Raw genomic sequence first — 27,412 nt, 5'->3', positions numbered from 1 at the left:
ATATTACTGGCCTTGGGCAAATTGGCAACTGTACAGAGGATCACAATTACTATTTATATTAAAACTAAAAGCTAAGAGAAAATATGATATTAGATTAGAAGTACAGATATGCAAAATTTCTAGCCACATGCAATCTTCTAAGTTACAATCATTAATGCTATGTTTAGTTATGCATGGTTCTCCTGTTGGAGAAAGAAAGATATATAAAATCATGGACTTCCATCTGACTAAGACCCTGTTTCCGTAATGAAAATCATATGCTACCCATTACTCCAGGCTCCTAAATTAAGTGACAGAATCAACATAAGGGATCCTAACTGAAACACACAGCGAAAATTTATAACCTTAAATAATGTATGCTTAGTTCGCTTTGTAAAGTGTGTTTGCACACAGGATCAGCTTCATATATACTTTTAATGCTGTTAACGGTGCATAAAAGCTGTTTGGCAAAGCTATGAAGTGACTTAAGTGGACTCTATTTTTATTGGAGATGAAGAAGAAAAGCAAAAGCTGGCACAAAATAAAAATTCCCTTTAAGGCTTTACAGGTGCTACTGCAAAGACATTATTTGTAGCAGACCTCCTTGCTCCATCACTTGAACTCAGCAGTTACGAATATGATGACCAGGACAATAATGACTGTTATGGTTGCAATTTATTGAGAACCTGTGCCAAACAAATAATAAACATCATTTGTTATAACAATAAAAAGTATCTAATTTTAAAGACAGGGAAACTGAGGTCCTATAATCTGTGCAAAGTGGAAACAGCTAGTAAGTGGTAGAACCAATATTTGCCCTCCAATATGCTTGATCCAATGACATGCTCTTCCTCTATACCAAGCTGCTTTCTACTGATTTCAATGAGGAATCATTCAATGCCTTTTCCCCTTTCAACAAATGTATAGAGCATCCTCAAAGACTTTTTATGAGAATAAGCAAGGGACCATATAAATATTATTTCCATGGCTACACCTTGACTGGAGGATCATTAAAACTGTGTGCTTCATTATTCTGCTTCATTATCTGAAGAATGGGGAAAGAATAGAGTTAATACTACACACTTTTTGTATTATAAGAATTATGAAATAAACTTTTCTCAAGTATTTTGAGTTACTCCAGAGAAAATTCTATTTAAAGACCTGTTAAGAGTTCCCACTTCTAATATTGGCCAAATAGCTCCTATAAACCAACCTATATGCCTCTACACCTAGGAAAAAAATAATTTTTCAAAAACATCTGAAGGCCTTCAGGAAAGACCATAATAGGCAAAAACTAGAGTGGAGAGGTCTACACACAGAAGAAGAGAATGTCCCTAGGTGATGTTATCAAGTGTTTAACATGCATATTTAATTGGAATTTAAGAAGGAAAGAAGAGAGAAGAGAGGGTAAAAAAAATATCTGAAAAAACAAAGTTGAAAAATTTTCAATTTATTGAAAACACCAATTTACCCACATAAGAAGCTCAGCAAACCTCAAGCTCACTATATGCAAAAAACAACAACAAAACAAACAAACAAAAAACAACAACAAAACCATCTAGGCCAGCCGTGGGCAAACTACGGCCCGCAGCCGGATCCGGCCCCTTTGAAATGAATAAAACTAAAAAAAAAAAAAGACCGTACCCTTTTATGTAATGATGTTTACTTTGAATTTATATTAGTTCACACAAACACTCCATCCATGCTTTTGTTCCGGCCCTCCTGTCCAGTTTAAGAACCCATTGTGGCCCTCGAGTCAAAAAGTTTGCCCACCCCTGATCTAGGCGCATCATACTCAAATTGCTAAAAGTAAAAAAAAAAAAATAAAGAGAAAATCTTGAAAGCAGCCAGAAAAAATTGTTACATTATTTGTAGGGGAATAATGATAAAGATGTGTGGACTTCTCAGTAGAAATAATGGAGGTCAAAAGAAAAATGACATATCAATTTTTTCAGTGCTGAATAAAATCAAATAAAAGAAAATATCAACCCAGAATTTTATATCATGTGAAAATATCTTTCAGGAATGAAGATGAAATAGAGACATTCTCATAAACAAAACTAAGAGAATTAATCTGTAGCAGAACTTGACTATAAGAATCTAAAGGAAGTTCTATAGACTACAGAGAAATGACAACATTTAGAAATGCAGGCCTACAGAAAGGAATGAAGAACACCAAAAATAATAAATGCATGGATAAATAAAATAACACTATTTTTTCTAATATCTCTAAAACACACATTTAACTTATTTATATTAAAGCAAAATTTTAACTTTACAATATGGGCTTTAACTTTGTAATATGGGATATATGTATAATTATAGCACAAAATACTGGATGTTAGTAAATGAACTATATGTTTTCAGTTCCTTACAATTACTATAAGTATTATATGTGGTCCCCAACTTAACAATAGGTCAGCTTACAACTTTTGACTTTAAAATGGTATCAAAGTGATATGCATTCGGTACTTTGAATTTTTAACTTTTTCTTGCCTAGCAATATGCAGTATGATATCCTCTCATAATGCTGGGCAGCATTCTGTCAGCTCCCAGTCAGCTATGCAATCATGAGGGTAAGCAAGCAATATTTTATAGTGTATTCACCGTGTTAGATGATTTTGCCCAACTGTAGGCTAATCTAAGTGTTCCAAACATGATTAAGGTACACTAGGATAAGCTATCATGTTTGGTAGGTTAGGCGTATTTTCAGTTTACAATATAACCCATAATCCCATTGTAAGTTGAGGAGCAATTGTATTATATTAACTCTAAGTAGGCTATGGAAAGTTAGCATGTATACTGTAATCCTCAAACCAGGGATGGCAAACTACAGTCAAATCTGGACCATCACTTGTTTTTTCAAATGTAGTTTTTTTGAAACAAAGCCATATTAATTCCTTTACATACTGTCTGTGGCTGCTTTCAAACTATGATGACAGAGCTGAGTATTTGTGACAGAGAATATACAACCCCCAATGCTTAAAATATTTATTTTCTGGCATTTCACAGAAAAAGTTTGCTCACTTTTGACATAAAATAACCACTTAAAAATAACAATTAGAAGTATAGCTAAAAAGCCAATAGTTAAATTAACATGGCATTCTCAAAATTATTCAAGACCAAATGAAGGTATTGAACAAAAATACCACACCACTACAAAGGAAAACAACTATAAAATGGTAGACCTTAATGCGACCATATCAATTATTACATTAAATGGACATGGGCCAAATACTAATTAAAAGACAGAGATTATCCAAATGAATAAGAATGCAAGACCCAAATATAAGACACTCACTTTAAATATTAAGACACAGATGGCTTGAAAGTAAATGAATGGAAAAGATATGGCCTTGAACCAGCAAATGTAAGAAGGTTGGAAAGACATCAAATGGTTTTCAAAACAAACAGTATGACCAGGAATAAAAAGTATTACCAGTGATATAGAGGGACATTTTATAATGATAAATGGATCAGTTGATCAGGGAGACATTATAATCATAAATGCAAATACTTTAAAACAGAGTTTCAAATACATAAGCAAAATTTGACAGAATTAAAGAGAGAAATAGAGAAAAATAAAATCATAGTTGATTTACCTTCCTAATCTCATTAACTGAAAAAAATGGCTAGATAAAAATAATGTACAATTTGTTATAGTTTGTACAAGACTTAGAAAACTAAAAACAGTTACTCAGATTTTATCACTTTAATAACACAATGGATCATAGCCGTCCCCCTTAATTTTCCCCTTGAGAGAGATCTATGTGTGGAAACAATTTTGGCCCATAGAAAAATATACTTTCTCTTGGTTATCTGAACTACCAAAGTGCTAAATGTGTTACCAATTTTCATGTGATATCTAGTTTTAGAATTGTGACAAGTTAGAGATATTTTTGTTTTACAGATGAGGAAAATATGATCCAGAGAGCTAACCAATTTAACCAAGACTATACATATAGCTAAAAGGAACATGCACTACTAGAACAAAGGTCAATCTGACCTCCAATCTATTTTACATCTTTTTATTTCATAGCACTGTCATCTCATTGACAGTGGGTAAATGACTAGAGACACTGAGATTACTGTGCAGGATCAAAGAAATAAATCTTTAGGACTGTCTGGATTTCTTGGATGTATTGATACTAGCTTTCTTAAGATCTCAAAGTCTATTTCAGTTCAATCAAGAAGAAGGAGACAGTGTAGGTATAGAGCTAAGTAAACCTCAACAACTATTTCAAACTCATGATTTAATATCCAACCCATATCATCCACTAAAGTAATTTACTCTTCCAATCGTCTATGAAACTTGCTTCCCATAAGCTATGGTTACAAAGTGGCTCTAGTGAATTTTATATTTGACTAGAGGCCTGATGCACTGGTGGGGTCCCTCAGCCTGGCCTGTGCCATCTCACAATCCAGGACCTCTCAGAGGATGTCAGACTGCCGGTTTTGGCATGATCCTCTCAGGGATCCGGCTGAAACCAGCAGTCCAACAACCCCCGAGGGATATAGCAACGCAGAAAGTGACAGGCAGCTAGGGAGGAGCCCAAGCTGGGGCTGGGTGCCACTCCTGCACATCCCAGCCCCGCCGCGCCTGCCCCTGCCCCTGCCACAGCTCAGTAGCACTGCCGCCAGGTGGGAGAGGCTGTGCTGCCAGAGCTGCGTGCTCCGGCCATAAGCCAGGCTTCTGGCTGAGTGCTGCTCCTGCTGTGGGAGCACACTGACCACTAGAGGGCAGCTCCTGCATTGAGCGTCTTCCCCCTGGGGGTCAGTGCGTGTCATAGCAACCAGTCGACTGGTCGTTTGGTAGTTCAGTCACTTAGGCTTTTATATATATATAGATTGAAGAAATCAAATATCAAATTTTACATTTATCCAGAAATATCTGATAGGCTTGATGAACTTGATGAGCTCCAAGTTTCTCCACTCATTACAACATATTAGCTTTGTATATGGCCTGGTAAAACGGAAAAAAATCTATACAAACACCATTTACATTAATATATAAAAAACTCAGATGAGGAATATTAATATTCAAAGAATATTCTTTGGGGATTACATCAACCAATAATACAATGTCACACAAAAGTTTTTTCCCTGGATACAGTCATTTTTTGTTTTGTTTAGGTCTGATGTTTTAGGTTTGTCCACTGTCAAATATAATGCTATTATGAAAACCAATAGGCAGGGGGCAGCAGAGTTCAATGAGGAGTAAGTGAATGTGACAGTGACGATTACTATGGCAGTTAAAACATTTTTCTCTTATCCTTCTTGGACTCTTCCGTTGGAGGCTATTAAAATATTATGTAATTCTATAATTTTAATTACATACACTTGTGTGTATTACAAATCAAAACTTCATCATTAAAAATTATGATTCCAAATGAAAGTAATTAAAAATACCCATATACACTTAAGCTTATATGCTCAAAATTATATATATATAATATATATGTATGTCTGTGTACATATGTGTATATGTATCTTTCTATTTTCTTTCTTTAAAAACAGTTTTTCCCCTCCGTTAATGATGATAATCACAGAACTTGTTGCTTCTCAGGGAAAAAATGTATACTTCTGAAAAGATTTTTTATTATAGAAAATATCTACTGTTACATAACGTTAAAAACTCTCAGAGCAGTGCCATTGGAAAGCCTGATGACACACATATCTCCACACTGAAAGGGTCTAAAAAACAATCAAGTTGAAATAAAATGAAAGGCAAGAAGCCTCAAAGAAGTTTCTTATTATGTCAGCTTTATTAATATTCCATTATATTTATGTAATATCACATCCTTTTATTTTGAAATGGATTTTAGAGAAAAACTAACCATAACTAGAGTGAAAAGGTATCAACCACCAGTTTACAGATCTGTATAAACGAGGCTCAGAATAAATAAGCAATTTGCCCAAATTAAAACACTGACCTAATGACTGAAGAAAAGAACTTGTATTGTTAGTCCAACATACTAAATATTCAACAACGGTTGTGTCAGAGAGGAAAGCAGGCAAGTTTGTTCATTGCTGAATTTTAATTACTTACTGGTTTCCCTTGAACTCCTCTCTCTCCAGGGTTTCCAGTCTTACCCTGCATAAGAAAGAAAATGCTTGGGTCAAGTAGCTTCCTCCCCAAATATTAGCCACACACCAAAGAAAATGAAAGGTTTCAAGTGATTATCTTTAATGTGAAATGCTTTACTACTTACAGTAAGACCGGAAGGTCCTCTTTTCCCTTGATCTCCTTTTTCACCCTAAAAAAGTATCAATACTGAGTTAATAAGATTGTAAATTACAGTGTTAAACATGCCAGCATACACTCACCTACAAAAAAAATCAGACATCATGCACACAGTTCAATACTAAATATTACATTTCTGTGTGTGAAAAAACTTTATGTACGTTCCTTCTGTAGACTAAGAGAAAACGTAGCACCCTACTTTTGAAAGGGCATGCCTCCGTTGTTAGACAGAATATATGGGCTCAGAGTAACAACTGTATGAAACCAGGAAGCTCAGTGATTACCTTGGCACCCTGTGTACCTTGTTCCCCAGAGAGACCATCTGTTCCTCTTGGTCCCTAGAGACGGAAAAAATGCCCTGTTGTTAATTTCACATGTTCCATTTTTACTGCTATGCACCCTTGCTGATGAAGACATTCTTCTTTAGTTGATGGACTGCTTGTTCCTGTGCCATAACCACATAAACGAACACAACTGGGTGCAAGTATGAACCCATTTGCGTGAGAGAATCAAACTCATGTTTTCAAGATTGAATATCAAATAGTAAATCAGGTGACCACAAAAATAACTGATTCGGTTGTTGAGGTAGCTAAAGTATAGGTTTGGTTTCTTGGGTATTTTGTTCACATTATCATTTATTCAGCAGTCATTCAGGATTTATTCTAAAACAACTCTAAATTAATTTAAAGGCAGGGAGGGTGGGTGGGAAGAGATCAACCAAGGAACTTGTACGCATGTATGCATAATCCATGGACACAGACAATGGAATGAGGAGGGGGTAGGGCGGGGCAGGAGCGGGATGAAAAAAGATTAATGGGGGAGAAGGAGGGTTTATGTAATATTTTCAATAATAAAGATTTTAAAAAGAGTAAACAGTTCTAAAAAAATTAAATAAAAGTAGCTGGTTTTTTTTTTATTTTTGTCCAAATAGTCTTCTTAGGTTTTATATTTTTGGAACAGCACTTTCTCTACTTACTAGAAAATGAGTGCTGAGTGCACTGTACCTGCTAAGCACCTGCTTGACAATAGTCACTGGAAGACGGCAGGGGCACAGGAAGGGGGAAAATGCTGCTGGGAATATTCATGTACATTTAAAACTTCTCAGCTAAGATACTATCACATTATTCATTCAGTAATTAGTTGTGAAGAAGCATTAGGTGCAAAAGTTATTCTCCCTGTCTAAATTATAACTGTCCTTGGATGATCTTGAAGTCATTTTCAAGGGAATTAATCCAATTCTACAACCATTAACTGAATGCCTACTGTAGACAAGGCTTTGCATGAAGTGTTATGTGGCTATACAGTTATAAGAAAGTTTCTCCATACGAAGCACAGAGAATGATGAGGTAAATTATATAAATGACTATAGTAAGAGACACGCATGTTAAGGACAAAAAGGAGTCAAGGGGTGAGGAACTTTCACATGTTTATAAATGGAATGAAGATATCATTTTTGACAGTGAGAGTGCTCTTGAAAGAACTCTAGATAGAGATAGAGATAGGATAAGGAAAGGGTACAGAGGCAAGAATAAAGATACCCCAAATTTTAAAAAAAGTAATTTGGTTAGGTGAGCTATTAATTACATGTAGTATTTTTCAGTATTTCTATATTAAGAAACAATTGTGTAAAGACTGGGACTTAAAAAGTGAGGGATTGGAGTTTACATTTAAACCAATACATAATGAGGGGGTGCTGAAATTTCTATACAAAACATTGATACAAATAACCCCGTACAACATGATGATTTGAAGGAGTCCTAGGCTTCAGCACCTTCTCTTGTACCCCACCTGGGGGCAGCTTAGTTTAGCTTCATTTAATTGAAAAGCTGCATCCTATAATAGGACTTTCTTCCTGGGTGCTCTCAGGGTAACTGCATTCATTCTCTGATCCTCTTGGCCACATTCATGAGATTGGAGAAAAGACTCTCACTCCGTGAGGATCTATAGCTCCAAAGGTCATACTAAAATTATAGCCACAGCTCTAACCCGACAATTTCTATCTGTATTTAGGTACTTTGTGACCTGTCCCTCAATCTTTTTTATGCCCTATTTTCCCACAAAAGACTGCAAAACTAAGTTACAGTCTTATTGTGTAACAGGGTGGGCAAACTTTTTGACTCGAGGGCCACAATGGGTTCTTAAACTGGACCGGAGGGCCGGAACAAAAGCATGGATGGAGTGTTTGTGTGAACTAATATAAATTCAAAGTAAACATCATTACATAAAAGGGTATGTTCTTTTTTTTTTTTTAGTTTTATTCATTTCAAACGGGCTGTATCTGGCCCGTGGGCCGTAGTTTGCCCACGGCTGGTGTAGGACATTTAATGCCAAGTTGAAGAGTGTGGACTTATTTTAACAGGTGATTTTCCAAGTGAAGGTTATTCCTTCAACCACATTACTGAGTGCCTACTATAAGCCAGGCACTGTTTTAGGCCTAGAGGATATGGTAGGGAGAAGAGTCAAATCCTTAAATTCATAGACAAGCAAGTAAATATATAAAATTAAAGTATAAAATGATAATAGGTAGTCAATTGTAATGAAGAATAACAAAGGAGGGAGATTAAGGGACTAGCGAGAATCCAAGTGGGGAGCCCTATTTAGATTGGCTGGGCTGAGAAGTCTCTCAAAAGTGATTTGTGGGTAGGCACCTGAGGAGGTGAGATGGCAGGCTGTGCAAATAACTTAGGGAAGATCACTCAGGCAGAAGAAATAGCAGTTGCAGAGGTCCTGAGGTGGGGGCGTGCTGGGAATGTTTGACAGTTAAGTAACCAATAATGATTTTTTGAAAAAGACAAATGAGATGGAGGAGACTAGACTTTGAGTGGGGAACACACGATAGAATATACAGAACTATGACACAGTTATATACATGAAGTTTAGCCAATGTCAGCCCAGTAAATTTAGCTAAAGTTAATTAGTAAACAAACAAACAATGATGACAGGATGATTTTGGAATTTCCAGGGCAGAGGTCCTGAGGGCCTTGCTCTCATAATCACCACCTTAAACATTCAGCACCCTGCATCGCATCTCTTTCTCTGGCACCTTCCATGTCTATTTTCCTTCCCTGCCTTTTAAGAAAATACTTTACAAAATCTTTTGGGATAACAAGAGAACGGTTGAGAGAGTATGAAAAAGAATGAGTGGTTAACATTCTAAATACCACAGAAAACAAGTAAAATCTAGACTGAAAATGTGTTCACTGGTATAATTAGGCTCTTAACTCCTCTGTAACCTGGACCTTTTGTCTTTCTTGGACATTTTGCTAGCAAGTAATGGGTAGAATAATGGCAGCATTAATAATAAAAAACAAGGAAATGTGCCTTTGTTTGGCATGGAGAGAGGGAATGGGGAGAAGATAATGAGTTTGACTATAGACAGCCAATGTGGCAGATATCTCCAAGGTTCATGTTAGAGAGTCAGGAGCCACTGTGTCTAGGTTTAAATGGTAGTGGTCTCAAGGATAAAGGTTCAAAAGGCCCTCCCCCAAACACTGAACTGTAAATTTAGAATTTTTAAAGAAAGATCATTTTATCCAAATGCGGTAAATAAGTCTCATTTCTTGGATAAGATCAGCTGAAGTGGCTGCCTCAATATAGATGCATACGTAGAAAAGGCTGGAGCTAGCTCAGGCAGGAAGTCTCATAATTAACCACAGTTTCTGCCTCAGCACACAGAGCATCTGCTGTCATTAGTGTGCTGACTGAATGAGTACAACCCCCACTTTTTAAGATGAGGAAACTAAAGCCTGCAGCTATACTTACATGATGAGTATATCATGTTGCCAGACTTACACGATGTTTAGGTACTCAAAGCCTTTGAATAATTGTGCTTTATGAAGTTTATAAGATTTTTCCAATGTCAAAAAGAAATCAAGGTTAATCCTGTTAGCAAGTGAATTCAAGCTGAAATAGAGGACCTGAAGTTTAGAAGAGGTTACAAAATGACTATTAAACATTCACAAGTAAAGAGCTGATTGGTATTATAACTGAAAGGAACTCCCTCCAAAATTAAGTGAAACATGTAGTAATGATAACCACTCAATGTTTTACATCAAAAAATACTTTTGCTTTAAAAAAATACTTTCACATGAGGAGACTTGACTTGGGGTGGTGAACACACAATATAGAATTGTACATCTGAAACCCATATAATTTTATTAACCAATGTCACCCCAATAAAGTCAATAAAAACACATACCATTTACGAATAAATAAATAAATTTAAAAAATACTTTCACATTTATTATTTCATTTACTAATCCAGAATTACACAGGGAACAACAACAACAAAAATGGAAGTCTTTGTTCCTACAGTAAAGACAAAGATGAATGCAATTAATATAAAAAAGTTCAAGGCCCTAACTGGTTTGGCTCAGTGGATAGGGTGTCGGCCTGTGGACTGAAGGGTCCCAGGTTCAATTCCAGTCAAGGGCATGTATGTTGGTTCTGGGCATATCCCCAGTAGGGGGTGTGCAGGAGGCAGCTGATAGAGGGTTTCTCTCTCATCAGTGTTTCTAATTCTCTATCCCTCTCCCTTCCTCTCTGTAAAAAAAACAATAAAATATATATTTTTTAAAAGTTTAGGTATAGCAGTTAGCAATTAGATTAATTAAAGGCTGTAAAGCCTATGGTTGCTAGTTAAAAGGCTAGGCAAGGCTGTCAGAAGCCTAGGAAAGTTTAGAACTCTGTAGCTTCAGTTAAGGATCAGTTAGCAAACTAAAAGCTAGCTTTATCAGCGTCTGTTGTGGTGGTTTTTTTTTTTAATTTTTCAGCAACTATAAATTTCACTTTGATATTGGTTGTAGAAGTTACCCCTCTGTGACTCCTGAGACAAAATAAGCTTTAAAAATTATACAAATAGTATTATAATAGGCACCTAAATGGGTATGTATAAAGCTACTTTTCTAATACCTGCTTTAACATATCTAATTACCTATAAAGCTTTTGGAGAATGTATCCTGGCTAAATAAATCTAATTTTGTATCCTCTTTTAGAGAAGTTAAAGTCAGCTATCAGTGGCTTTTAAAGGCTGGAATAAAGTCCGACAGCCCAGCTACATAAACTAAGCATGTTTCATACTTGAATTGTAGGCAGTAATCTTAAGAAGTTAACCACCTTCCTGAATAATCAGTATAATACTAAATGTATTAGATGATAGAAAACAGAACCACCAATTTATATGAATGCTACAATTAAAATGTAAAAACCTATAATGAACCAAAACACTAACATAAAATGCACATTAGTTTACTTAGGAAGACTTTTATGAGAATTCCAAACCCATTTCCATCACCCTTGTAATCAATTTTAATAAGCTAAATATCTATGAATGAATTTAACACCCTTTACCGACAGAACAAATATCTAACTTAGATTCAGTATATTTATATTTCCTTTTAACCATATCTGTCTTTGCTTGACCCCTCTATTAATTTAAAATCACTCAGGTGCTTAACTAATTTTGCCTACCAGTCTTTTCTGGATCTTGATAAATACAACTAGAAAAAATGTTCCCTTAAACAAAAACAAACATTTTCTTTGATTTTGTAGGAAAAATCTTTTGATTCTATGCTTGTTACAGATTTCTCCAAAGAAAAAGCCATAGAAGATGCTCTTCTTGTCACCTGGAGTGCTCCAGTTATTACCAGCATTGAATCTAAAAACTTAGAGTATTAGGATGAATAAAAGTACTTTAAAATGTATGCCAAGTTTCCCATCTAAGAATCTCAAATGACAAACATATTTTTAGCCAATCCTGTTACCCTTTTTCAGTTGCTTTTCCAAAATGGTACCCATTTCTGTGGAAGAGCTAGTTTAGAATTTTTATTGTTCTAGCCATTCTACACCTTTCATAGAAAATCTTAAAACATTACATATTGCTAATATAGTTATTCCAACCTTTGCTCCCACTTCATTCTTAAGTAGCTTAATCAGAATAAAAAAATTACTCCATTGTATGCCTCTACCCCATCCTTCTAGAACAGCGGTTCTCAACCTGTGGGTTGCAACCCCTTTGGCGGTCAAACGACCCTTTCACAGGGGTCGCCTAAGACCATCCTGCATATCAGATATTTACATTATGATTCATAACAGTAGCAACACTACAGTTATGAAGTAGCAACGAAAATAATTTTATGGTTGGGTCACAACATGAGGAACTGTATTTAAAGGGCCAGAAGGTTGAGAACCACTGTTCTAGAGGAAGGGTACAAAAGCTAAAGTCATCTCATGATCAAAGGCCCAATCCATGGGCCAGAAAGGAGATGAGGTTGACTTTGCTCTGCGTGTTCTCTCTCCTGTCAGGGCAGCTGGGCACAGGAGTGTGCACTGGCGAGGCACCAGGGGATGAGCTTCACCCCAAGGAGTTAAATGTACACACGAGGGACAGCAAGCAGCTCAGGCTGTGCTTATAGCTGGTGACCCGCAGGGCTAAGTAAGTCACGACCTGCAGTAGAGAATCCGCTGGCCTATATTTCCTGTATGGGGGAAATGACTGTATTATATTAATTAGTTTTGGCATTTTAAATTACTTTACTTCACTTAAATAACTATTCCTCAACCAAATTTTCACAGGTGGAGTCAAAGCTTAGAGCAGTGGTTCTCAACCTTCCTAATGCCACGACCCTTTAATACAGCTCCTCATGTTGTGGTGACCCCCAACCATAAAATTATTTTCGTTGCTACTTCATAACTGTAATTTTGCTACTGTTATGAATCGTAATGTAAATATCTGATATGCAGGATGTATTTTCATTGTTACAAATTGAACATAATTAAAGCATAGTGACTAATCACAAAAACAATATGTAATTATATATGTGTTTTCCGATGGTCTTAGGCGACCCCTGTGAAAGGGTCGTTTGACCCCCAAAAGGGTCGCGACCCACAGGTTGAGAACCACTGGCTTATAGTATCAGTATGAATGAAAATACTTTAAATTTATGCCAAGTTTCCCATCTAAGAATCTCAAACGATAAGAATATTTTTAGCCAATCCTGTTCCCTTTTTCTGCTTTATGAGGTATGATTATACAACCTCCACAAAAGAGGTTAAAAAAATTTTCATAACACTAAGTTGTGTAGGTTGTTTCCTCAGATGACAGGCATTATTGCGTGCCTATGATTTTCCTAGCCTCTGGAAAAGTGCCAATATTGCATGACACTTCAAAAGCCCCTAGACCGTAAGTTAGTACGTGACCTAGTTTTAAGGGGTAGTTAACCTGGAATCTTCCATGGTGCAAGAAGGGTGTGTGACAAAGTGTAGGAAATCAATAAATGTTAGATAGAATCAGGTGGATGGGCAGGAGAGAGCAGAAGAGCAGACAGACTGTGTGGGGAGTAGTCCTACCATTCCTGAAGTCCTCATGTCCATTTGCTAACAGTATAGATCACAGGCAGAACAGTAGGGCATATATGCATTACTTCTGTAATGATAGTTCTCTGTGCGGTCTCAGTGCAAATTCGTCCACTGCAAGCTTCCCCTCCCGCGTACTGTGACACAGCTGTGGGCCACAAAGGGTTACAGGTGTCCTGGAAATACACACCCCCTCACCTTCTGTGGTGGCAGGGAAGGGCTGGGCACAGGAACTCCCAGCCAGATACCCTTGTAATTTATCTTAGTGGGTTGGACATAGGTTTTCATTTTTTTTTTTTGCGAGTTAAGCTGGGAAGGAACAATTTAAGGTGCTGAGATCATATCCATGGTGGGAAAGGATCGATAAGAGAGAGGAGAAACAGAAAGATACTAGGTAACAGCTAGAATGGAAGTTCATAATACTATATTCTTCCTCAAATATTCGAGTCTTCAGTAATTTTTTGTATTCCCAATGTTCATTGATAGCCTGAAATATTTTTTTCAGTAAAGAATGCATTTTTGTTCTCAACAAAACCCTTCTTTCTAAACAAAGTCTCCTTGTTTGAAAAGTACTGGCTGAACTTTAAATAAAGATGAGAAGCCATTTGGGGAAAGAATCAGGAAAATGTATCTGGAGGGTGGAAGGAAAATAGATCCTTGAGGAGGTAAGAGTTGAGGACAATGTGGCAAATCAGGAAACAGTAATAATCTGCCCAGCGGTCATACAGAGGTCAGAAAATTGCAGTGCAAATCAACGTCCCATATGGTCATGAGAAGGCACAAGTGGTTCAGGAGCAGACCTTGCTTGGGTACATGGTTTCAGATGGGATAATCAATAAGATCTCAATAACATAATTAACAAAAAGTATGCATCTTTCTTCTTTATTTCATGTGTAAGAAAATTGGTTGAACTTTCCCACTATGAGTAATACCAAGTTGAATAAACACATTTGACCTGACCAAGTAATGAGTGCTGGCAGGATACTGACCACCGAATGACCGTCTGTGAGTCCAGATTATCCACCGTTATTTTTTATTTTATTATTTTAAATCTCAGTTGGGCTAAAAACAGATGTGGCCATCAGGATTATTTATAGGCTGTAAATCTATCACCCAGTAAGGAAAATCATTTTTTAGCAATGAAAGAATAAAAGACAAATGTGCTCTCATCTAAAACACAGGGCATGAAATTATAACCATTATTTCAAACTGAGCACTCGTAACACTTATCTCCCGTGTGCCAAGTGAAAGAGCAATTTTTGTTTTGCTTTTAGCCTTTGTCAGTTGGAGACCACGTTCATAGAAATTTTAAGTATTTTCTTCACTACCTATAAAATCAAGATACAGTCAAGGGAGAAAAAAAGAATTCTTAAAGCCCACATTTTCAAATTAATTAAGGGAAAAATACTCCTTAATATTCTATGCAGTATTGGATAGGTGTAGGCTTTGGAGTCAGACACACTAAGGTTTGAATCCTAGTTGTACCATTTCTCTGTGTGTGTATAAGGTCATACACTGAAACTCTGGCCCCAGTTTCCTTGCCTGAAATATAATATCTGAGATTCTGCCTCCCCTTGTTAGGGTGGCTTTGAATATTAAGTTAGATAATACAGTATATATAAAAGTGCCAGGCATGAAACAAATTGTGGTTCTTATTTCTTTAAAGAAAAAAAAAGGTTTAATGTTTAAAAAGTAGAGAGGGACAACCAAGATGGCGGCATAGGTAAACACCTGAACTTGCTGCAGCGCACAACCACATTAAAACTACAACTAAAAGACAAAACATATACCATCCAGAACCAAGGGAAGGCTGGTTGAGTGGAAATTCTACAACTAGAAAGGAAGAGCAAAGCACATTGAGTCCGGTAGGAGGTGCAGAGGTGTGGAAGTGTGGAGGTATGGAGGTGAATGTGAAAGGGCCTGGCAGCTGGGTACGCTGTTGTCTTTTTCAATCAGGAGGGAGAAACAAGCTCCCAACTGCTCTGAACTCCAGTTCCAGGTGAGAATTTGGGGACCCAGACTTATAACGAGAGAAAATGGACTGTCTGGCATCAGGCCAGAGCGTGAGGGCGGCTTTCTCGCAGAGGTGCTTGCAGTGGTCATTGTTCCTGCATGGGGTTGCGGGACACAGACCCCGGGACCTCTCCGAGGCAGAGCAGACTGGCAGCCATTGTGATTTGCTCCACCCTGGTGGTTCCCTGAGACCCTGCCCCACCCAATTTACATCCCCACCCAAGTGCAGAGGCTTTTGCATATGAATGGCCTGGCCTTTCTCTGCCTAAAAACCTGAGCAGACTCTGAGTGTCAACGCCTCACTCAAGTAAATCCTGCCCCATAAGGGTGTCTCCAGCACAGCAGTTCTCCCATTGTAGACACAACTGGTCCTCACAGCCAACTGGCCTGGAGGTCAATTCCACCCAGTGATACCAACAACAATCAAGGCTTAACTACAACAAGACTGTGCACATAGCCCACAAAGGGGTGCACCAAGAGTGTCCACCTCAGGTAATTGGGGAGGCTGAGCCACTGGGCCCTATAGGACGCCTAGCACACAAAGCCACTCTATCAACACAGGGAAGCAGCCAAAAGGCAGAGACAAAGAAACAGGTCACACATGAAAGAAACGTAGGAAAGCAAACTACTGGATATAGAGTTCAAAACCACGGTTATAAGGTTACTCAAGAATCTTCTAGAAATCTCCAAGAAATGTAGTGAGACCATCAAGGATATGAAAAAGGACCAATTAGAAATTAAGCATACACTGACTGAAATAAAGAATAATATACAGTGATCCAATAGCAGACTAGAAGATCCCAAGAATCAAGTCAAAGATTTGAAATACAAAGAAGCAAAAACACCCAACCGAAAAGCAAAAGGAAAAAATAATACAAAACTATGAAGACAGTGTAAGGAGCCTCTGGGACAACTTCAAGCATACCAACATCCAAATTATAGGGGCGCCAGAAAAAGAGAGAGAGCAAGATATTGAAAACCTATTTGAAGAAATAATGACAGAAAACTTCCCCTACCTGGTGAAAGAAATAGACTTACAAGCCCAGGAAGTGCAAAGAACCCCAAACAAGAGGAATCCAAAGAGGACCACACCAAGACTCATCATAATTAAAATGCCAAGAGCAAAAGACAAAGAGAGAATCTTAACACATTGTTTGAGGGTAGTTTTTATTGCGCGCTAACAGGTGGCACGGGCCATTTTTGCTAATTTTTTGCACAAATGGCAACGTTCAGTAAAATTACGATAACTTTAGTTTACGTATTTATACGTTACCCGCATTCTACCACTAGTCTATAAAAAACGTATTAATATGTGTCCCATGCTCTACTACACTGGTAGAACGTATAAATACGTAAAACGTATTATTACGTTTCCCACATATAATGTGTTAAAAGCAGCAAGAGAAAAACAGTTGCCTACAAGGGAGTACCCATAAGACTGTCAGCTGATTTCTCAACAGAAACTATGCAGGCCAGAAGGGAGTGGCAAGAAATATTCAAAGTGATGAATAGCAAGAACCAACAACCAAGATTACTTTACCCAGCAAAGCTATCATTCAGAATTGAAGGTCAGATAAAGTGCTTCACTGATAAGAAAAAGCTAAAGGAGTTCATCACCACCAAACCAGTATTATATGAAATGCTGAAGGGTATTCTTTAAGAACAAGAAGAAAAAAAAGGTAAAGATAAAAATTATGAATAACAAAGTGACAACAAATACATATCTATCAACAAGTGAATCTAAAATTCAAGTGAATAAAGAATCTGACGAACAAAATAAACTGGTGAATGTAATAGAATCAGGGGCATAGATAGGGAGTGGACTGACAATTCTCGGGGGGAAGGTGGTGTGGAGGTTGTGGGAAGAGACTGGACAAAAATTGTACACCTATGGATGAGGATGGGGGGGGGTAAGGGCAGAGGGTGGGGTGAAACCGGGTAGAGGGGAGCCATGGAAAGAAAAAGAGGAACAACTGTAATAATCTGAACAATAAAGATTTCTTAAAAGAATAAAAAAAAGTAGGGAGTAAGATTTTTCATTTAATTCTGCACATGATCATATCACCTCTTGTTCATTCCATTTCTCTTTGCCCTTATTTTGTTATGATACTACTATTCCTTGCTATATGAGCCTCTTGTGAGTAAATTAAGAATTTATTTAAAAATCTTCACATTAATAGCTCACTCAAAGAATGAAGCTGGGAATAAGAAAGAAGAATTCTATATGAATTAGTGAAATTCATAGCAGAAATGTATGGTTTTATAAATACAAATGATTTTGAGTCATTATTTCAATAAATGTAGGTAGTTCACCTAATATAATGAAAACAAGGGGAAAATCCAATAATGTCTCAGCACAATATGGAATATATAAAGTTACTTTTGTGGAACACATCATTAGGAAGTAATTTTTGAGATGAAGTTAGTTCCTTCATTAGATAACTTACTCTTCGTCCTTTAGGACCTTGACTTCCAGGTGGTCCTCTTGCCCCAACATGACCCTATATGATGAAAATTTTAATATCAGTTATACGATTCATAGGAATGTTATCAGAATAGTAGTTATACCCTTTTTTAAAACATGTAACTCCCCTTGGGAATTCTTAAAATAAAATTGATTAGCCTGGCCGCTGCCACTCAGTGGTTGAGTGTTGATCCATGAACCAGGAGGTCATGGTTCAATTCCCAGTCAGGGCACATGTCTGGGTTGTGGGGCATGCAGGAGGCAGCCGATCCATGATTCTCTCTCATCATTGATGTTTCTATCTCTCTCTCCCTCTCCCTCCCTCTCTCTGAAGTCAATGAAAAAAAGAAAACACATATAAAAATTGATTAGTCTCCTTAAAAATATGCTTTAGTTAAAAAAAAAACGAACACCATCTTTTCTTTCCCCAATATTGTGCTTTTGATGTTCCTACTATTTGGAGTAGCTTCATTTCTGGGCATTTACACCCTGAACAAAGAATGGGAAGCTTTTAATATTCACGAGTTGTTTTCTGGAGGAACATACATGGATCAGTAGTGGAGGGAGACACCAGTCTAACCTGCCTGTTTCCTTAAAGAAGCAATGGCCGTCACAGTGATATTTCTTTCCCATTATTCTAGACATTTATGACAATCCCATAACACAAAGATAGATTTTTTTTGTTACTATGAAAAAAGCCACAAAGTGTTTCCAATTAACATTCCACAAAAATAGCCTGTAAATAAAGATTAAGTTGCTATTTAGTCAATTACAATGAATTATTTTATGCCTTATAGTCTTCAATAAAGACTTAATTAGAAAACAAATTTATTTATCTATATAACATTAGGTAAATAAAACCAGTGAACTTATACAAGATATCAAATTTATTAATTATCTGATGTTAGTAAAAAGATTGACAACTGTGTCCCTAGATCAGTATTCCTAATTTTAGAAGTCAAAACCACATCTTTCACTATACTGTAAAATGGGGCTTCTCTTCAAAAAAGCACCTTCACACAACAGCATAAATTATTTCTCATAAGAATAGTTTTGCTTAAGGGAACATAAAGGCTTACCTCTTTCATATTTAAGTTGACAAACACAGTTAAATTTTGATAAGCAAACGTCATCCCTTAAGAGACAAGATTTCATTTTCTTTCTCTAAGCAAAAACAGAGTATTTTGAAAAACTCCCGTTTTGTTTAATAAAGGTAGATTCTCTATAAATTGTGTTTGGTTGAAAATACTTTGCAAATTTCTTTTAAAAATGTTGGAACTTATGCTTACTTGTGATTTATATATCCAATTGGTCTGATTTCTAATCTTGTCTACTGACCCTGTTTTTTAATATGTGGTTATTCAAAAGAAAGTTTAAATGTCTTTTTAGTTTTAGGCAGCAGAATTGAAACTGGTTGTACTATTAGAAGCAGGCAGAAGCTTATGGAACAAGTAGAGGTAGGAAGTTCAAGACACCATGACATATTCTACAGTGTTTTGCATTGACTGGGGAGAGAAGCAGCCTCCCTCTGTTTTACACATTATTTATTTTGCATAAAAACATAGAATAACCAAAATGATGGGTTTAAATTTAAACAGACATTCTAGAAGGGATATAAAGTCTTTTCTGTACTTACAGGTAAGCCAGGTGGACCCACGGGTCCTGGGACCCCAGGAGGACCTGGATATCCCTATAATTTGAATAAAATATAAAAGACATAAACTCTCCATTATACCTAATTATTTTCATTAAAGAAAAACCAGTAAATTATAAGTAGTAATAAAAAGTGATGATCTGATAAGAAGATCTTTCTCTCTTATCCTAGATGTAAGAGGCTATAGGAAATGTTCCACAGACAATAGAAATAAAAAAAATAATTACATAAAAGCTGCATATCCTTTTATTAGAAATTCTTTGCCTGGAAAAGAAATTGACTAGCCAGAATCACATATTATAACCTATAGAGAAGAGAATATTCATTTATTTTCTGAACTTTATGTTATATAGATTATGAAATCACATGATTTTCAGAGGTCATGGAATGTAATAATTAATGAGTGCCAATATGTACAAATATTCTGGCTACCCAATTTTAGGAGGACCATACCCTCTATGGTATTGATACTGATTCAGGGAGTGTTTTAGGAGGCAATAATTCCTAAAATTGATTAATTTATGGACATGTTAAATTTTCTAGCTGACAACAACTGGAGATAGTTTTAAAAAACAACAACAAAAACCCCTATACTGCTTTTCTGATAATATAAAAGTCAAAACACTAAAGAATAACTTAGGTAAAAAAAAAACTGTAGACAGCATTATGTGCCATTATATTTTCTGAAAACAAGATTCTTTTATTGATAATAATCATTTGTTCTAGTTTCTGTCACACTTAAAAATATCTGACCAAGCCATCTGATTTGAAAGATTTTTACCTTTCATACAGCATTCTAAAAGGTAAACTGTTTAAAGAAGAAGAAAATTCTAATGGTAAGTTACTATAAAATAGTATTTTTCATTTACTTATATTGCATCCAAGATAATTCTACCTCTGGAATGCCTCAACTTTGTTATGTTCTTTGGAAACATATCTTTCAAATCATTGAGCTCTTACCATAGCACCCTTCTCTCCCTGAGGACCTACTGGGCCTGGACTTCCACGCTCTCCCTTTTAGTACAAAGAGAGAAGAGAAACATTGAGGCAGGTTAATTAGTCATGACTGAGCTACACCTAGACAGAAAAACTGTTCATTAGAATCATAACTTACATGCATACATTATTCTAATTTCTAGTATTTTTTAAATTTAAAAATTTTTTATTTTAACCAAAAATTTAAAACTTAGAATATACAGGCAGGGGACAGTGGGTGGGAAGAGATCAACCAATGAACTTGTATGCATTTATGCATAACCTGTGGACATAGACAATGGGGTGGTGGGTGCTTCAGGAAGGGACTGGAGAGGGCTGGAAGAGGTTAATGGGAGAAAAGGGAAATCTATGAAATACTTTCAACAATAAAGATTTTAAAAAAAGAGAAACATATAGGGTGTCCCCCAAAAATGTAAATACACTTTAACAGCTGATAACTCACTTAATTTTCACTTCTTTTCTGGTTTAACTGATCTGAAATAATGGGTGAAGCCAGACTAAATTTTGAATAAAGAAAATTTAGCCTAAAGTGCCACTAGACTTTCTTTTTATGGGGATACATAAGATAAAGTTTATGGTACAAAACCGGCAACAGTCAATGAATTGAGGACGCACAAATACCAAATGAAATGATTCTTGATGTTTGTGATTTCATTGCTGCGCATTATCAGCAGTGCCTGGAGCAGAATGGTCATTGGTTTGAAGACAGGCATTGATCAAAAGAAATTATTCATTTCTGTTGATTCTTTTAAAAATTGAAAATGAACTGTATGTTAACAAACACCAACTTTGTAATTATTCAAAGTGCATACACATTTTGGGGACACCCTGTATATACTATTAGCTATATTTTAAAATATTTAAAAGATTCAGTATAGGTAATGTGTTCGAAATTAGGAGTGATTTCTAATTAACATTAAATATATCATATGAATACCTATCCTTTGAGTATAGCTTAGCAGTCTCACTACTGAACAAAATAATGAAAGAAATTACCTTTTCACCAATGCTTCCAATCATCCCAACTCCTCCAGGTAAACCAACAGGTCCCTTTTAGAAAAAAATATACATATATTGCATTGCTCATATAGCATCTTGTTTTAAATCATCTGAAATCATTATGTCCCATTCTAACCAATCCTAAATTTTTTCTTAGAGTAAAATCTCCTCTAGTATAGGTGTCCAGCCTTTAACTTCACATCAGAATTAATTAATCTATTGAGTCAATAAATAGATCTATATGAATGTCTAATGTGTGACAGGCCCTGTGTTGAAAGGCACTGAGTTTCAAATTCAAACATAGTCCCTGTCTTTGTGGAATTTATAATCCAGCAAATTTTATAAAAAGTGATGTATTCACAGCTTTTCTTTTTAAATTGATGTATAACTGACATATAATATTAATTATATTAGTTTCACGTGTACAGCATAATGATTCAATATTTGTATACATTGTAAAATTATCACAGCAATAAGTCTAGTTACTATCCATCACCATACAAAGTAACAAAATATTTTTCTTGTGATGAGAACATTTACTCAGCTACTTTCAATTATGCAATGCAATATTATTGAATATAGTCACCATGTTATACATAACACCCCCGTGGCATTTATTTTATGATGGGTAATTTGTACCTCTTGACCCCCTTCACCCATGGGACTCAGACAACCAGAGAGACAATTATTCACAGGCTACTACCCCAGGACAGCAGGCTGAAACACACCCAGTCTCCCTGTGACGAGGCCTGTTTACTTGTCCTGGAGCTTTGGCATCAGGGGCAGGTTTCAAGTTTGCCACACATCCAGAGGCTACAGAGCTGTCGCAGGAAACATAGCCCAGGGGACCCAACTTTGCATTCTCGCTTGGCCTTGCTACAGTTCACTGATACCACCCAGAAAGGAGCTTCTACACTCATGTGGAAGCCCAATTTTTGCAACTGTTGCCTAGGGGATACCTCCAGATCCCCTGGTCTGGAGGCCAGCAGGATTTATCACTGTGGTTTCATAGGACCACATATTTTTGCAAACCTTGAAGGCTGTTGCCTGAGAGTGGCTTCCAATCAACTTGAAACTATGTGCTGACGGAGGCCCCTCCCTTTGGAACACTAACAGGTCTTGGCACACTCTCAGCAACTGGGACTGATCAAGAGTAAATCAGGGTGCTGAGATCGATAATCAGGAGGGTTCTGCAGACAACTGAGAGCTAAGGCATGCTGAACAATAAGTGTATCTCCGACACAAAGCTACTCCTTCAAGACTGGAGTGGTAGCTCTTTAGCCTAATACATAAAAACAATCACAGAGAGTCAATAAAATGAAGAAACAGAGGAATATGTCCAAATGGGGGGGAAAAGAGACATGTGTAATACTTTCAACAATAAAGATTTAATTTTAAAAAAGGAAAGAAGAAGATAAAACTCTAGGAGGAAACTTGGTGAAATGGAAATAAGTAGTTTACCTAATAAAGAGTTTAAAGTAATGGTCACAAACTTGGGAGAATGGATAAACACAGTGATAACTTCAACAAAGAAATATCCTATCAAATAAAGTGGGAATATGCTAATTGACCTTCACCCCATCACAAAGATGGAGGCGCCCACAGCCAATAAGGAGGAAATATGCTAATTAACTGCCACACCTTCAAAGATGGCGGCACCCACAGCCACAAGATGGCCAGCAGGGGAGGGCAGTTGTAGGCAATCAGGCCTGCAGGGTAGGGCAGTTAGGGGTGACCGGACCAGCAGGGGAGGGCAGTTGAGGAGGACCAGCCCGGCAGGGGAGGGCAGTTGAGGGGTGACTGGGCTGGCAGGGGAGCAATTAGGCATTGATCAGGCTGGCAGGAGAGTGGTTAGGGGTGATCAGGCTGGCAAGCAGAAGCAGTTAGGGGCAATCAGATGGGCAGGCAGGCTAGCGGTTGGGAGCCAGCAGTCCCGGATTGTGAGAGGGGCCTAAACAGGCAGTTGGACATCCCCCAAGGGGTCTCATATTGGAGAGGGTGCAGGCTGGGCTGAAGTACACCCCCCCCAGTGCACGAATTTCATGCACCGGGCCTCTAGTAAAATATAAGAAAGCACCAAGCAGAACTCACATAGCTGGCATAAAAAGCATGGAACTGTTTCTGGTTTTGGTCACAAATCAACTTGTTCAATAAATGCAAAATAATATGAAGAAAATTACATTAAACACATTTATTTGCCCATCTAATAGACCCTGGATGCAAAGATGGGGAAATATACAAAGGAGTTCATAATCTAATAAGTTAGGCAAGGTAAATGCATATTTTCTGTAAGTTCAGAGAAGAAAAAGTAAAATGCTATATAATGCAAAGGCAGGGGATATTATATCCTGTTGAGAACATAAGGAAGGGCTTTACAGAGAAGGCAGTATTTGAGGTATGGCTTACTGTTGACGAGATGAAATGTTGGAAGTATATTCAAAATGGAATGATTTGAACAGAAGGTGGGAGGTAGCAAATGGTAAAACACTTAGCAAACATAAATCAAATCCAGATTGTTTGAGATACGGAATATGTACAAGAAAGAACTGATATAAACATATTGGTAATGTACTATTAAGGGTTTTGAATGTCAAATGAGAAATTTGTGATATTTACAGAAGAATTTGTCTTTGTATAAGAATGTTGTTGGTTTGAGTAAAGGAGGAATGACAAGGCTGTATTCACTGTGTAGAGATGAGAAGAACAGAAAATGGGTATGTAGTCAGAAGCAGTCCAGGTGAAGTGTAATGACTCTTACAACAATGGTATTACAATGAAAACAACACCTCAAGGGAGAGGCCAGTGTTAAATAAAAGATGAATAATTAGTCATGAGACAGTTGTGATTCTTTTTTTTTTTTTTAATTTTTTTATTGCTTAAAGTATTACAAAGGGTATTACATATGTGTCCATTTTATCCCCCCGCCCTAGACAGTCCCCCAGCCTCCCCTATCCCCCAGTGTCTTATGTCCATTGGTTATGCTTATACGCATGCATACAAGTCCTTTAGTTGATCTCTTACCCCCCTACCTCCTGCCCCCCAACCCTCCCCGGCCTTCCCACTGCAGTTTGACAATTTGTTTGAGGCAGCTCTGCCTCTGAATCTATTATTGTTCAAAAGTTTATAATGGTCTCTATTATCCATGAATGAGTGAGATCATGTGGTATTTTTCCTTCATTGACTGGCTTATTTCACTTAGCATAATGCTCTCCAGTTCCATCCATGACGTTGCAAATGGTAAGAGTTCCTTCCTTTTTAGAGCAGCATAGTATTCCATCGTGTAGCTGTACCACAGTTTTCTAATCCATTCATCTACTGATGGGCACTTAGGCTGTTTCCAGATCTTAGCTATGGTGAATTGTGCTGCTATGAACATAGGGGTGCATATATCTTTTCTGGTTGGTGTTTCTGGTTTCTTGGGATATATTCCTAGAAGTGGGATCACAGGGTCAAATGGGAGTTCCATTTTCAGTTTTTTAAGGAAACTCCATACTGTCTTCCATAGTGGCTGCACCAGTCTGCATTCCCACCAGCAGGGCACAAGTGTTCCTTTTTCTCCACATCCTCTCCAGCACTTGTCGTTTGTTGATTTGTTGATGATAGCCAGTCTGACAGGTGTGAGATGGTACCTCATTGTTGTTTTGATTTGCATCTCTCGGATGATTAGTGACTTTGAGCATGTTTTCATATGTCTCTTGGCTTTCTGAATGTCCTCTTTTGAAAGGTGTCTATTTAGGTCCTTTGCCCATTTTTTGATTGGATTGTTTATCTTCCTTTTGTTAAGTTGTATGAGTTCCCTATAGATTTTGGAGATTAGGCCCTTATCAGATATGACATTGGCAAATATGTTTTCCCACACAGTGGGTTTTCTCGTTGTTTTGTTGATGGTTTCTTTTGCTGTGCAGAAGCTTTTTATTTTGATGTAGTCCCATTTGTTCATTTTCTCTTTAGTTTCAAGTGCCCTAGGAGCTGTATCAGTGAAGAAATTGCTTCGGCATATGTCTGAGATTTTGTTGCCTTTGGATTCTTCTAGAATTTTTATGGTTTCCTGTCGTACATTTAAGTCCTTTATCCATTTTGAGTTTATTTTTGTGTATGGTGTAAGTTGGTGGTCTAGTTTCATTTTCTTGCATATATCTGTCCAATTTTCCCAACACCATTTATTGAAGAGACTATCTTGGCTCCATTGTATGTTCTTGCCTCCTTTGTCAAATATTAATTGAGCATATTGGTTCGGGCCGATTTCTGGGCTCTCTATTCTATTCCATTGATCTATATGCCTATTCTTGTGCCAGTACCAGGCAGTTTTGAGAACAGTGGCTTTGTAATACAACTTGATATCTGGTATTGAGATCCCACCTACTTTGTTCTTTTTCAGGATTGCTGCAGCTATTCGGGGTCTTTTTTTATTCCAGATGAATTTTTGGAGAGTTCGTTCTAGATCTCTGAAGTATGCCGTTGGTATTTTAATGGGAAGTGCATTGAATTTATAGATTGCTTTGGGTAGTATGGACATTTTAATGATGTTGATTCTACCAATCCATGAACACGGTATGTTCTTCCATCTGTTTATGTCTTCCTCTATATCTTTTTTCAACGTCCTGTAGTTTTCTGAGTAGAGGTCTTTTACCTCTTTAGTTAAGATTATTCCTAGGTAGCTTAGTTTTTTTGGTGCGATGGTAAACGGGATTGTTTTTATAATCTCTCTTTCTGAAAGTTCACTATTGGTGTATAGAAATGCCTCAGATTTCTTGGGGTTAATTTTGTATCCTGCTACATTGCCAAATTCATGTATTAAGTCTAGTAGCTTTTTGATGGAGTCTCTAGGGTTTTGTATGTATAATATCATGTCGTCTGCAAATAAGGACAGTTTTACTTCCTCTTTCCAATTTGGATGCCTTTTATTTCTTCTTCTTGCCGAATTGCAATGGCTAACACTTCCAGTACTATGTTGAACAGGAGTGGTGAGAGGGGGCATCCCTGTCTTGTTCCTGTTCTTAGGGGAAATGGTGTAAGTTTTTGTCCATTGAGAATGATGTTGGCTGTGGGCCTGTCATATATGGCTTTTATTATGTTGAGGTATGATCCTCCTACTCCCACCTTGCTGAGAGTTTTTATCAAAAATGGGTGTTGAATTTTGTCAAATGCTTTTTCTGCATCAATTGATATGACCATGTGGTTTTTTTCTTTCAATTTGTTTATGTGATGTATCACGTTTATTGATTTGCGGATATTGTACCATCCTTGCATCCCTGGGATAAATCCTACTTGGTCATGGTGTATGATCTTTCTGATGTACTGCTGGATCCGATTTGCTAAGATTTTGTTGAGGATTTTGGCATCTATGTTCATGAGGGATATTGGCCTGTAATTCTCTTTCATTGTGTTGTCTTTACCTGGTTTTGGTATTAGGGTGATGCTGGCTTCATAGAATGAGCTTGGAAGTGTTCCTTCCTCTTGAATTTTTTGTAGTAGTCTGAGGAGGATAGGTTTTAGTTCTTCCTTGAATGTTTGGTAAAACTCCCCTGTGAAGCCGTCTGGTCCTGGGCTTTTGTTTGATGGAAGCTTTTTGATGACTGCTTCAATTTCTTCCATAGTTATTGGCCTGTTGAGATTTTTAGATTCTTCCTGATTGAGTTTTGGAATGTTGTATTTTTCTAGGAATTTGTCCATTTCCTCCAGGTTGTCTAGTTTGCTGGAGTAGAGCTGT

At 37.1% G+C, this 27,412-nt stretch overlaps 1 protein-coding gene across 1 annotated transcript in view; it reads right to left on the bottom strand.

Annotated features, from left to right (window-relative positions):
• COL24A1 (collagen type XXIV alpha 1 chain) overlaps positions 1–27,412 on the bottom strand; it is a 320,488-nt gene that overhangs the window by 115,108 nt on the left and 177,968 nt on the right. Inside the window, exons 27-33 of the mRNA XM_081088262.1 lie at positions 21,700–21,753; positions 20,668–20,721; positions 19,690–19,743; positions 18,037–18,090; positions 6,508–6,561; positions 6,192–6,236; positions 6,029–6,073 (exon numbers count right to left, since the gene is read on the bottom strand). Of these exons, the coding sequence (XP_080944388.1) occupies positions 6,029–6,073; positions 6,192–6,236; positions 6,508–6,561; positions 18,037–18,090; positions 19,690–19,743; positions 20,668–20,721; positions 21,700–21,753 (360 nt within the window). The remainder of the gene's footprint in view (positions 1–6,028; positions 6,074–6,191; positions 6,237–6,507; positions 6,562–18,036; positions 18,091–19,689; positions 19,744–20,667; positions 20,722–21,699; positions 21,754–27,412) is intronic.

This window comes from Myotis nattereri (genome assembly GCF_964212035.1).
Source record: "Myotis nattereri genome assembly, chromosome: 3".
Taxonomy (NCBI): Eukaryota; Metazoa; Chordata; class Mammalia; order Chiroptera; family Vespertilionidae; genus Myotis; species Myotis nattereri.
The sequence above is the reverse complement of the archived record's forward strand: the minus strand, read 5'-3'. Positions and strand labels throughout refer to the sequence as shown.